This window comes from Balaenoptera ricei, chromosome 7 (assembly GCF_028023285.1).
Source record: "Balaenoptera ricei isolate mBalRic1 chromosome 7, mBalRic1.hap2, whole genome shotgun sequence".
NCBI lineage: Eukaryota > Metazoa > Chordata > Mammalia > Artiodactyla > Balaenopteridae > Balaenoptera > Balaenoptera ricei.
The window spans coordinates 83,136,395-83,148,874 of record NC_082645.1 but is presented as its reverse complement, the minus strand read 5'-3'; the positions used below and the strand labels follow the sequence as shown (position 1 = coordinate 83,148,874).

General features: G+C 39.3%; 1 protein-coding gene across 5 annotated transcripts in view; it reads left to right on the top strand.

Moving 5' to 3' along the window:
• The window catches only part of ANKRD44 (ankyrin repeat domain 44), a 329,006-nt gene extending 318,262 nt beyond the window's left edge, over positions 1-10,744 (top strand). For 2 of the 5 annotated variants that reach the window (XM_059928403.1, XM_059928404.1), the window contains exons 27-29: positions 228-310; positions 1,182-1,273; positions 3,682-7,948. In XM_059928403.1, coding sequence (XP_059784386.1) covers positions 228-310; positions 1,182-1,273; positions 3,682-3,929 — 423 coding nt within the window. In that variant the 3' untranslated portion in view covers positions 3,930-7,948. Of the gene's footprint in view, positions 1-227; positions 311-1,181; positions 1,274-3,681; positions 7,949-8,889; positions 8,995-10,351 lie in introns of those variants that run through there. The other 3 variants (XM_059928405.1, XM_059928407.1, XM_059928406.1) reach the window with 3 other exon arrangements.
• The last annotated feature ends 1,736 nt before the right edge of the window (positions 10,745-12,480 follow it).

Below are 12,480 nucleotides of genomic sequence, written 5' to 3'. Positions count from 1 at the left end.
GATCAGATTTATATTAATCAAGTCCTAATAGACCTTATTTAGAATCTTTGAAAATCTAAGGCTGTTTAACCATTTGCTTTCAGAAGAAAAAAAGAATTACTCAGAAAATAGCCTATTTTGTTATTAGACAGGGCATACATTTTAAATTTAAAGCATAATGAAGTGATTTTTCCAGAACTTTTCTGTATCTCTGTCCCATGTTTCTTATCTTTTGTTTTTTTCATTAGGGTCATGAAAAATGTGCCTTGTTAATACTTGACAAGATACAAGACGAGAGCCTTATTAATGCAAAAAACAATGCACTGCAGACGTAAGTATGGCTACTAAAGTTTGACTAAGTCCCAGATTCATAGTCATTTATTCAACAAACAATAAGAATTTGCTGTATGCCAGGCTAGAGCTGGGAACGCAGTGGTGAAAGACACAGACCTGGCTTCTCCTTCGTGAAGTTTAAGGTCACATAACTATAAATGGAAAACAGGTTTTATAAATCAGGTTCCCAGAATACATTTGAAGCATTTCTAAGCTATTTTCTTAATTATATTTTAATATAATTCAGTGTAATCCTTAGCGTGAAAGACCCGAAAGCTGCTTCATTTTCCATTTTGGGAAATTACCTATGCGTTCGTTTTAAGGGCAAAGGAATATTAGGATTTTTTTTTCATTAAGATTCTTAAGCAGCATAGCAGAATATATTGGGTATGATATTATTCTTTAAGGTATTCTAAATTCAATAAAACATCATTTAGTGTATTTAGTAATAACAAGGAGGTTTAAGATTATGTAATATGGGTGATAGTGATACCAGTCATACTGATGAACTGTGTGAAACAGTGATTCAAATGCTGACCTAGAAAGCAAGGGGTAAAGAACCTTCTAGAAAACACACAGAGCTTGAGTTCTTCTTCTGGCTTCTTGTGTCCTGTCACTAAGGTTGTTTGAGGTGTAGAGTATTTGTAATATCTGCAGAGAAATTTGGGCCAACGTGGAAGAACAGTTGGATCATTAGCACCTGGAAAAGATGTGGTGAACAAATATCTTTTTTTGAAAAAGTAATAATATTCATGTGCTATTTATAGATTCTCAAGTCTTTTCTTCCTTTTAGCCACTCAGACTACCCCAAATGCCACATTCTCACACAAATATATATCATAGTTGATGCTCGCTGTTGTCTTTTTTAGACCCCTCCACGTTGCTGCGCGCAATGGCTTGAAGGTAGTCGTTGAGGAGCTGCTAGCCAAAGGGGCTTGCGTACTTGCTGTAGATGAAAATGGTAAGTGGAAAAAGTAAGCCATTACTGCAGGTACCACGCACCTGCGGTGAAGCCAGAGGAAAATGAGAAAGCCAGGAGCTAGATAAAAAGGCAGTGAGAACTCTCTTCCCCTTGGAAGTTCCCTGTGTGTGAGCAATCAAGCAAGGATAATTTGTCCTGTCTGTCGTTGTAAGACATATAGTCTCCCTGCAGCCCCCCAGTGCCTTCCATGTGCATGTAATGTCAGCAGCTGGTCTCAAACTCCTCAGCGTGGTGGTTAAAATATGTTAGACACACTCAAAAACTTTCAACTTGGCATTCAAACCCAATTCTAACTGCATATGCTGAAGAGTTAGGGATCATACATGTCATGAGTGCATGCTCAAGGGCTCGAATTAAAACAAAATCTTTGTATTTCAGTTCATTCTGAGATCAAACCTCTTACTATTTTTTTTTTTAAGAACAGATCAGAACTCATATTCTCAGTATGGATATTTGGGGAACATGAGTAAAGTTTTTAAATTAACATTTAGGCTTAAGAGCTTCTTCTGATCTATAGCACGTTCCGTTTCTAAATGAACTAACTCTTAACAGAAGCTTTCTACTCTGCTTCCTAAAAACTTTTGAAAGCTAATGAATACTAGAATTGTATTAAACTACCATGCCTTTTAATCTTGCGGAGCAAAAGAGGAACTTCTGGATATTTATGAATTAAGTAATTTTTTGAATGTGGCATTAATTGTAGCATTTAATTAAAGTATTTTAAAATGTATTAACATAACTCAATTAACTGCTTATTACAGGTATTGGAATTAGCAGCTCATGCCTATTTCTCAGAAGTAAGCAGCCATATGACATCATTAGCTAACTCCTATTAGTTTTGGTTTTGCAGCCCCATTTATCCTAGCATGTACCCCGCTCTGTCCCCAACCTGACTCATGTAGGAGGAGCAGAAAGTTCTCTATTACTCCATCTCCTTGGTCCTCCTGCCTCACCCTCCCTCACCTTCTTATCACGACCATATATATATATATATATATACCTTATCACGACTATATATATATATATATATATATATATATATATATATATACGCCTTGGGGTTGGCATGCAGAGGCCCACAGTTTTTCTGCAAAATGACTAAAGAGACCAGAATAAACTAGTGCAAGTCTGCTGTATCTGAAGCTTGTCCAGCTCACAGCAACCTTAGGAACAAGAACCCCAGGCCTATAGAACTGCAGCCTGTGTCAGAGCTTAGCTACATCCCAAAGGTCTAGGAACATTTGGGACAATTTTGTACAGCACTACAATCTTAATTCCTTTACTCATCACGGACCTTTGTGGAATGGAATGTTAAGGTATCTGTCCATTCTTGTTTGTTTTCATACCAGGGAGAGGAATCATCTGTTAAAGGAGGAGAGGAGCAGAAGTCAGGTCAAGTGCTGATAAACAATACAGCAAAAAATTAAGTTTTATTGAGCCACTGCCTCTGAATAAATGAGCGAGTGGTTAGTAGGAAGTTTAGCCAGCACAAGGGGCTGGAACCCCTTTCCAGCCAGTAGAATAAAGGTTGAATAAGGGTAGATGGAGTCAAAGACTTTATCTACCTCCCCACGGCACCTGCTTCGTGAGTTGAGATAGTTTTCTTTTCTGGACTGGACCCATCAAGTCCAAATGGCAGAGAATGACAACTCTATGGCAAATAGCAATTTCCCCACATCTGTTACATTTAGGACTTGGGACTTTGGCTGGTGGTGTTGATATTACTTAAAGTTCTGTTTAAGTTTCTTTTAAATGATAGTACATTTCATCACATACAACAAGCGCTTTTCCTGTGTCTGATCTACTCAAATGATTCCATTTCTCCAGAACCAGTTACCTATGCATACTTTATATAAAGTACATATGAAGTGACAGGACGGTGTTACTGACTCTTACAGACATCTGATTCTTGACATCCTTTCTAATCTGACACACGATTACCTACAGTGGAAAGTCATTGTTCTCAGAATGAGAGTGCTCTGGCCCCAGCCCGAAGCGCATGGTGTGTGCGTGTGCTCGCAGGTGGAAACATCTTTCTGATTGTCCTGTGGCTGTTTTTTTGTGGAATTGTGTCCCACCCCCGTCCCCTCGTGTTTCTGTTCACTAGATGAAGACTGAAATTCTGCCTAACTTCAGATAATATAATGCTTGTCGTTGTCATGTAAGCAGGAAAAAAAACCCGAAACCTTCCATCAAATGTCTCCCACTCCCAGTCCCCTCCAGCCTCACCCCAAGCATGACTTGTGGGAAATAACTCCTTTGCCTGGCATGATTTCTAACTTGACATACATCTCTGCGTGTGAGGTCGTTCGAGATGTACTGTGGGATGCTCACACCACCTCTGGATTGCCTGGACTAACCACTGCCTTGTCTGCATTTACGCCCAGGTCATACCCCGGCCCTGGCTTGCGCTCCTAACAAAGACGTGGCTGACTGCCTGGCCCTCATTCTGGCTACCATGATGACTTTTTCTCCTTCCAGTGCCATGACGGCTGTCAACTTCGTTTGTTTTAAAAAAGACAGTTTGAGCAGGACGACCCTCTCCAACCTGGGTAGCATGGTTAGCCTGTGCAGTAACAACGTAGGCTCGGAGGATGGGTACAATGAAAATGATTCTGATTCGGAAACATTTTGACTTTGGACTGTAGAAGCTTTACCTTGATCACCCATGTTGGAGGAAGGGAAAGAAGCTTGAATTCCAGGTTTATGTTGTGTTCAAGTATTATTATGGGCCCGAGCTTCCAGAAGCCAGTAGAGAAGGAATTAATTAAACCGAGGGAAGGCAGCTAGGCTGTAGGGCAAAGCACTCACACAGATGGGCCTCGATTTTGCTTTGTTTCATATTTTCCTTAGATCTGAGATACTTCTGTGAAAGTCTACCTCTCATTTTAAGCAAGGAATAAAAAAAAAATGCATTTAATTCTTTGTCTTTGGGGATAATGCAACTGAGAGGGAACTGGTCTCTAAAAGATTTTTTTTCGTGTACTCACTCGGCAGTGAGTTCTCAGAAGTGTATCAATATGACATTCATGTCCCCCAGCAGGGGAGAGAATGGCTGGGTAGGAAATGCCTCAAACCTCTTCTCACTTTGATGTTTACTTCCTTACTAGAAGCCAAAGGTAGAGGTGTTCATCTTCAGAAATAATGCCTTCATCTTCAGAAATAATCTTTTTAAAGGAGTCCAATTATTCATATCCTCTCTATAGTAAGCACTTAAATATCCAGAACTTCTTTTTGAGGATTTTTGTTAAAGTTGCCAGATGAAGGGAAAAGTTCACTGGAAATTGAACTTGCTTTCTTCATGTAACATAAATATAGCACTCAGTGATCCCCATAACAAACCTGTGACTAATTTTCACCCGAGTGATCGAATCCAAATCTCTCCAGTAACATTTCAGGTGAAAATTATATTGCACCAAAACTTTGAGACATATGCAAATATAATATGAAACTACCCTTTATTAATTTGTCTGTAAATCAAAATACTAACTTTATGAAAACATAAGAACCATCAGTATTGTTCATCAATAGTAAAATGTTAAATGAGCTTCTCGGTCAAAGTCATGCCCCAGTGAGTGGAAGTGTGACTCCAAAAGGGAACAAAGTGAAAACGCGATGTAGAAATGGGCAATGTGGAAATTAAGGCCAATTAAAGTTGCTTGATGATGAAATCACCGTAGTGAATACTATGTCTGCTCCCTCTGCCAAAGCTTCTAGGTCAAATGGACCCCGTTCCACACCTGGAATAGCTGTACAAAAAGAAGAATGAGACTCTTTAGATTATGCACATACACATGCACACGTATATGTATGTATTTATATATATATATATATATGTCTGTAGTTCGTCAACCAGCTATCCACGAGGACCAAAATGCTTCAGTCTAAAATGGAAGATTTAAATTGTTTTCCTTCGAAGTGGAAGTGAGAACTGAAATAGCTTTTCTATGGAGTTAAAATGTAATCTTTTTGCGTAACAGTCTTTGTTGTGTTTTATATTTCTTATGACGCAGATTTCTAGTTGATGGCTTAACATTTGTAACTGATAATGTGTTGACTACGGCTTATTTTTTTGCCAAACTAGAGAAAATGTTCATATACTTTTGATGTAAATGTGTTTGTATTTATTTGAAACGAAACAAATGCCGAGGAAACATCCATTGTTTGTTCTCTGTTTTAATTCCTACTTGTCTTACTTGGAATCATGAAAAAGCCGGAAAATACACAGGACTCTCCCTGGGCTGGCCCGCAGTCCTGGGGCCAAGCCCAGCAGCATTTCCACTCCTAAGGTTTCCAGCCAACCCTCAGGTTCTTCCACGTCGGTCGGAAAGGGGTAAAACATCCGTGGCTCAGCCCGTGTGTAGCCAGCTCAGAGCTTAAAAGACACTGCGGTCCTGTGATCTTCTGCGAGATGAAAACTGAAGTGTGTACTGGATCATATGCCCAAAAGTGGCCCAAAGAAAGATATAGAAATTATCCTGAATACGCTGAAAATCTCACATGATCCCAGCAACCTAATGGGAAACTATGTCAGTGTGTGGGCACATGTACCAAGAAGACAAATAAAAATCACCAGCTCATGCTATTTTCCACTTGAGGAAGAGACAGGAAAGAAACATGTTGCATTAAGGTAGTGCTCTCCGACATTTTATAATCGATTCCATTTTCACCCTGAAAATTTCTATCTTATAATATATGTGAGATACTTTTAAAACAGTGTTCTATCATGTCTGGATCAAATACAGATACTGTATTATATACTTCATCTAATTGTAAAAGACTTTAATCTTACTCTGTAATATCCTGGATTTAATTAAAAACTCATGCTGGGTTCTTCACAAATGAGAACTTGTTCAAAGGACTTCTAAGAACTGGTATTAATTTCATTGAAAAATTTTGACACCACCATATTGCTTTTTTAATTCTTGGTGGTGCGTTCCCCTCCTTCCTCTGTCCTTTCTGTTTGTTTCGAGAAGATGAGTTTCGAAAAAGTGGATAAATTGCTAATGAGCAGTAATGACCTTATCTTTACCAAAACCCTGAAAATAAGGGAGATCTAACACTGAAGAAGCATGATATACTGTGGAGTCTTTTTCTAGAAGTGAATGGAAATCTTGCTCAGTTGGCATTTAAAGCAGGATATGCGATGCCTGCTTTAATGGTGAAGCAGCATTAACATTTTTCCCCGTAGAGTAGCACAGAGAACGAGAAACATTGCGGCAAAGCAGTGACAGCCATGCGACATTATCTCCACGGAGCTGCGTTCTGACTTTTCCCCACTCTTTCACTGCTAGAAAGAAGGAAGACAAAGGAACAAAATGAAATCATGCTATGAATTGTTCACTGAATCCATCTCTCGCCCCCGCTCTCTTTCTCTTTCTCCCTCTTCCCCAGACCAATTTTTTTCCTTTAAGAAACGACTTTAAAAACTATGAGTTCTGTTTTTCACATACATCTCTTAGAAATAAAGCTAGATTTTCCACATAGCTTTCTAAGAAAAACAAAAACAGAAAACATTGTGCTTTTACCTTAATGTGTTCTTTTTAGAATGTATTTTAACCACAGCCGCGGGGATCATGTTTCATCGCACTTACCTATTCGCCGGTGTCTGCCTATCCTGGATAAATATGTTACTATCTCCAAATTGCCTAAAATCTGCTATGATTCCACAGTAAATAGCTCAGGGGATTTCTATTTATCACTACTAAAAGGGCACCATAGTATGTTTTGGTACTTTAGGCAGTAAACAGCTGCTTGGTTTATTATTTTATTATGAAATTAGGACAAGAACATCAAATGGATTTGCTGCACTAGTAATTCTTCGTACTGTTGAGCAACTAGGTTTGCTTATCTGTTGTGTTGGTTGAAGAACTCATCCCTTTTTTTGTCTTGTAATATGAAGTTAGAGTGCCTTTTTATATTTGTATATTCTGAAAATGTTCTGTGAAATGTTTGGTATTTTTTTCATTTGAGTGTTATCAGAGCAATATAATACCAGTGAGTTTTCATTTCAGCCTTTCTTTGAATGTATAAAGTGTCTTTTTCCTCCTTCCCCTTTTACCTGCTTTGAAATGAAAATGAAGATGCAAAGTTTTCTATAGGAATTGTTTGATTTTGCAGTGCTAAACTGCTCTCTTTTTACAAAACTGTAAACCATAGGTCAGTGTTATAGGGGAAGAGCATTTTAAGATAGTGACAATCTGAGTGTGTGTATAAAATGTAATTCTAAGCGTTTCTTATGCAGTGATCTAAAAATTCAATGCAAATATCTTTTGTTTGGTAGTTTTGTCTATATATTTTATGCTTTAGCATGTGCAATATATCTTTGTAAAGCGCGATGATACAAATCTGGTGCCAGTGTTATATTTTGCATAACATATTTGTAACAGCATAAAATATTGTTTGATGATTTCAGTGGGATTTTTGTCTGTAATGTTTTCGTATGTAAATTGGAGTTGAATGACTCTGGTAAATGCCATGACTGTAAAAATGAGGAAATGACTTTGAACCAATCTGAATCTTCTCAAGCACAGTTTAATACTTTTTCAACTACTGAATGCTAATAATGTAATGAAGTACTTAACTGTAATATACTATGGAAATGCATTCAGATGGTTATTTTTACAAATAAAAGCGGTACAAATATTGTTGCAATTTGTGTTGTCTTTAATTTTTCCAGTTATGCTAATTTTACCAGTTATCCTGCTAACTTAAACCTTTGTCCCCTGCCAAAGGCAAATAACCTTAAATTTTGAAAATAATCAAGATAGAAGTATATCTCCATATTTTCTATTTCTGTTTATATAATCACAATTAGAGCAAAAGATTTCAAACAGATATTTTATGTTTGTTTTATCTGTTTATGCCTCCAACTTTTTCCATAAAAATTTAAGCTGGCTTGCAACAAAGACATGTGAAACTAGAAATAGAAAAAGTAGGACAAGGAAAAAGAATTCAAACAAATATGGGAATCCTAAAGTTTAATGCAGTGGCTGTAACTGAACTTGAATTTGGTCTAGACTTCCTTACAGCCAAAGTAAGAGGGAAATGTGATTAACTCTGTAGATCACATATATCAGAAAAGAAGAAGCCTAATAGGTCCTCAAAATTGTGAAATCAACCATGTTACCTTTGTTGCTGCCACCACTATTCTTCAACTGCTTTGTAGTAACACAAGACCCTACTTCTCAGCACTGTCTTTAAAGATATCCATAGAATTACTTCTCCATCTGTCTCACCATTCAAAATGTCTCCCCTTGGGTAGTAACTCAGGAACAGTCCCTAGAAGCACTAAGGAACAGCTCCCTAATTATGGGGTTTCCAGCTGATGAGAAAGAGATTTGGGGCGGGGGGGTGGCTTCCCAAGTTACTCAGATCACAGTGTCCTAGAATGTTAGCAGTTCTCACAGTCTAGCCCAATCCCATCACCACCTTTTTCATGAAAACATCCAATCCCAGAGAAGTTATATAATTGCTCAAATTTGTGTAATTAGTGATCTGAATACACACTTGTGCCTATAGATGTTCTCTCCTCTATGCTGACCTGCCATACAATGTTTTGTGGGATTTTTTTTGTTTTTTGTTTTCTGCTATAGATGTTCAGGGAGGTTTTGCACTCTGCCTTGCCTACTCCTTATTCAAGTATACAAACCTGAGTGTTTTTCAGTCTTGAAGACTATAAAGCATGAATTAGACTGCAGGTGAGTATTTCCTGTAGTTTGGAGCAGACTGGGTGTATTAGTTATCTAATGCTGTTTAACAAATTACCTTAAAACTTAGTGACTTAAAACAACAAGTGTTTATCATGTAACAGTTTCTGTGAGTCAGGAGTCCAGGCATGGTTCAGTTGGGTCTTCTGCTTCAGGGTCCCTCACAGGCTATCTATCATACCAGTGTTGGCTAGGGAAAGCTCCATTTCTCAGTTCACACATATGGTTATTGGCAGGATTCTTCATGGGTTGTTGGACTGAGGGCTTCAGTCCCTTGATGGCTGCTGGCTGCCCTCAGTTCCTTGCCAAATGGGCCGTACCATAGGGCAGCTCACAACGTGGCAGCATGCTTCGTGAGAGTGAGCAAACTGAGAAAAGCCAGAGAGAAAAACTCACAGAACTCACGCGTTTAGAGCTGAATCTTGAAGTGGCATTCCATCATTTTTTCCATAGTCTACTCATAAGAAACAAGTCACTAGGTCCATCCCACATGCAAGGTCACATCCCACCAAAAAGTGTGAGGACCAGGAGACAGGAATTACGGGAGCCATTTTGGAAGCTATTGACCACACCGGCTCTATCACAGCGCCCTTCAAGAGTGGGGGTTCACACCAGGATAACTTTCCCAGTCGTTGCTAAGGAAATTGTTTACTTGACTTCCTTAATTTACCTGTTCAAGAAATACATACGGATCCCCTAATTTCACTTGTGCTTTCGTAAGCAAGCAGAAAGGGGATAATGGCCTCCACTGAGTAATTGTATTGTTGGACATCGATGTGGTGCTTTGTCTCCAAACTGCTTGTCAAAGGATTCCTCTCCCTAATGCCATTCAGTAGGTTTAGATCCCTATACATCTATCCCTCACTTAACACACTTAATGTGTTCCAGAATTAGCTTGCAAGGCCAAAGACATTAAGCTAAAAGGCTCTTAACACAACCTAAAAATATTAATATAAAATATTAATATAAAAATATTGTGGGTAAAAGTACTGTATGAATTGTCTCTTTAGCAGATTTCATACTGAAGGTACATTTGCTATAAAATATAAAGCAGCAAAGATAATGGCTGTGCCATTTATTAATTTTCAAGCACTCCAGGGGGTGATCGAAAAGGTGTGGGCATTAGTGGTTGGCACAGTGACTGGGGAGTGGGAGGGCTTGCTACTAGCATTTGGTGAGCCAGGGATACCAAATGTCCCACCCAGCCCAGTGTACAATCCCCCCACCCCCAATGCCCATGCGTCCCCACCTCACTGCTCATATACTTGCTCTCCTCTTTTTTCTGAATCATTCCTTCATCAATGTATTACTTGTGAAGCCAGCCATATTCTAAAATCTGTTTTCACAGGGAATTGCATAAAGATGCTCTACTCTGCATCCCCTCCTAAAGAGCACTCCCAAGCTTAAGAAAAAGAACTTCAGAAGGCAATGTCGAGTACATGTTCCCTGGTTGTGTATTTCTCCAGGTAAGATCACATGCAGGTGAGTGGAGGAAAGTGCTACACAGATTTGAAACAAATACTTAATTCCTTTGTTGTTAAACCCACAAATGCAGGCCTGCACATGTATATTTATTGTCTTAAGCAAGGGATGATTGCATCCTCTTCACAGTTGGGGTAACCCTGCTCATAAAGACAGAAACATTTGGCCCACAGTCCCATAGCAAGATCTGGCAACAAACCACTGTTGGCTCACGTGGTTCTCTGGGCACTGGTAGACACAATTTCTAGAATACCATTTTCTACCTTTAAAAGACAATTTAATGAAGTATATTTAATATCTAGAAGAGTTTTATAATTTTCAAAAGTAAAAAGTTGAATGAGTACCTAGAGCACAAAAATCTTACCTGTGTTTATGTTCAGTTGATAAAGCACCCAGCGAAACTGAAAACTTGAATAACTCATATTTCTTTTAGTTGGGTTCCCTGAGAATTACAAATGTCTAAACTCAAATCTGAATGTGAAGAAGTTGCCAGCCATATAGAGATCAAAGGAGGAAACAGGGAGAGGGAACAGCCAGTGCCAACCACCAAAGGCAGGAATGAGCTTGGCATGTTCCAGGAACAGAAATGGGGCCAGTGTGGCTGGAGACTTGTGGGGTAGGGAAGGGTGGTATGAGATGAGATCATGAGTGGTCTGAGGCCAGATCTTGTAAAATTTTTTGAGCCAGGAGAAGGAGTTCCTATTTTATTCTTAATGTGATAAAGATCCACTAGAGAAATCCAAGCAGAAAAAAATGGCTGTGTTCCTACTTCATTTTTAAGAGACCACTCTGACCACGATAGGGAGGCAAGAGAGGAACCCTATTGAGTGGTTAGGTGGCTACTGCACTAGTCTAGATGAGTAAAAGCATGGTGGCTTGGATTGGTACAGCAACAAGGGAAACAGAGTGTGGCACAGTTTGGGTACTCTTGAAGACAGAGTTGACTGACCTTGCTGATGGTTTTATGTCAAGTAAGCAGTCTAGAGTTTGGGAGAGAGGCTGGGGCTGAGGTCAATGAAATTATAGATGAGAGAGGAGCTTGCCCTGGGAGTAAATGTAGGGAGAGATGAGCCCTGAACTGTGGGCACTCCAACATTCAGACGTCAGGAAGAGAAGGTCTAACAGAGAAGACCAAGAGGGAGTGACCAGTGAGGGAGGAGGAAAAGCAAGAAACCTAGATGTCCCTGAAACCCGGGAAAGAAAGAATGTATGAAAGGAGTGTCAGTTGTGTCTCCTGTCTCAATTGCTTCTGGGAGGTCAAGATATGATGCAGCGTGACCATTGGATTTGGCAACATAGAGTTTATTAGTGACTTTTGCAAGAAAGATGCATCAGAGTGGGGGGGGGGGCAACAATCCAAAGAGGATGGTTTAATGAGGGAAAGAAAGGGGAGAAGGTAAAAGGAAGAAGAAAAATAAGGCAGTAGCTGGAGGGATGTGAAGACCAGAGAGAGTATTTGTTTTTTAAGATAGGAGACACTGTATGTAGTATATCAATGCTAAGGGGAATGTCTGGGAGTGAACAAGAAGAAGGTGTGAGAAGGGATGGGAGGGTAATTTTAGAAGGAACATTTTAGAGCAGCAGAGGAGGATTGCTGAGTAAGGCTTAGCACACTTGAGATTTATGACCATGAATTTTAAGTGGTACCAGTCATCCTGGTGGGTTTTTTCATCAATGTTGGTACAGGCATAGAGTAAGTAGATAGTGGAACTTAAACAAGGATAGAGCTTTGCAAAATGAACCCAAGGGGAGTTATGGAACTACAGTGTATTCAATAGACATGATTATGTAGATCATGGATTCTAAACTGGGTAAGGAGGGAAATGAAGATATGAGGGAGGTGATGGAGAGTGAAAAATTGGCCCAGTCACTGGACTGAAGGACTTGGTAAGATGGAAGAATTCTTGAGCTGTAGCACCAGAGTTGGTAAGCTAAACATGGGGTGCTTGAAGTAAAGATTTTAGAAGTGGTGCAGTTTTGATGTTGACAAAGTCA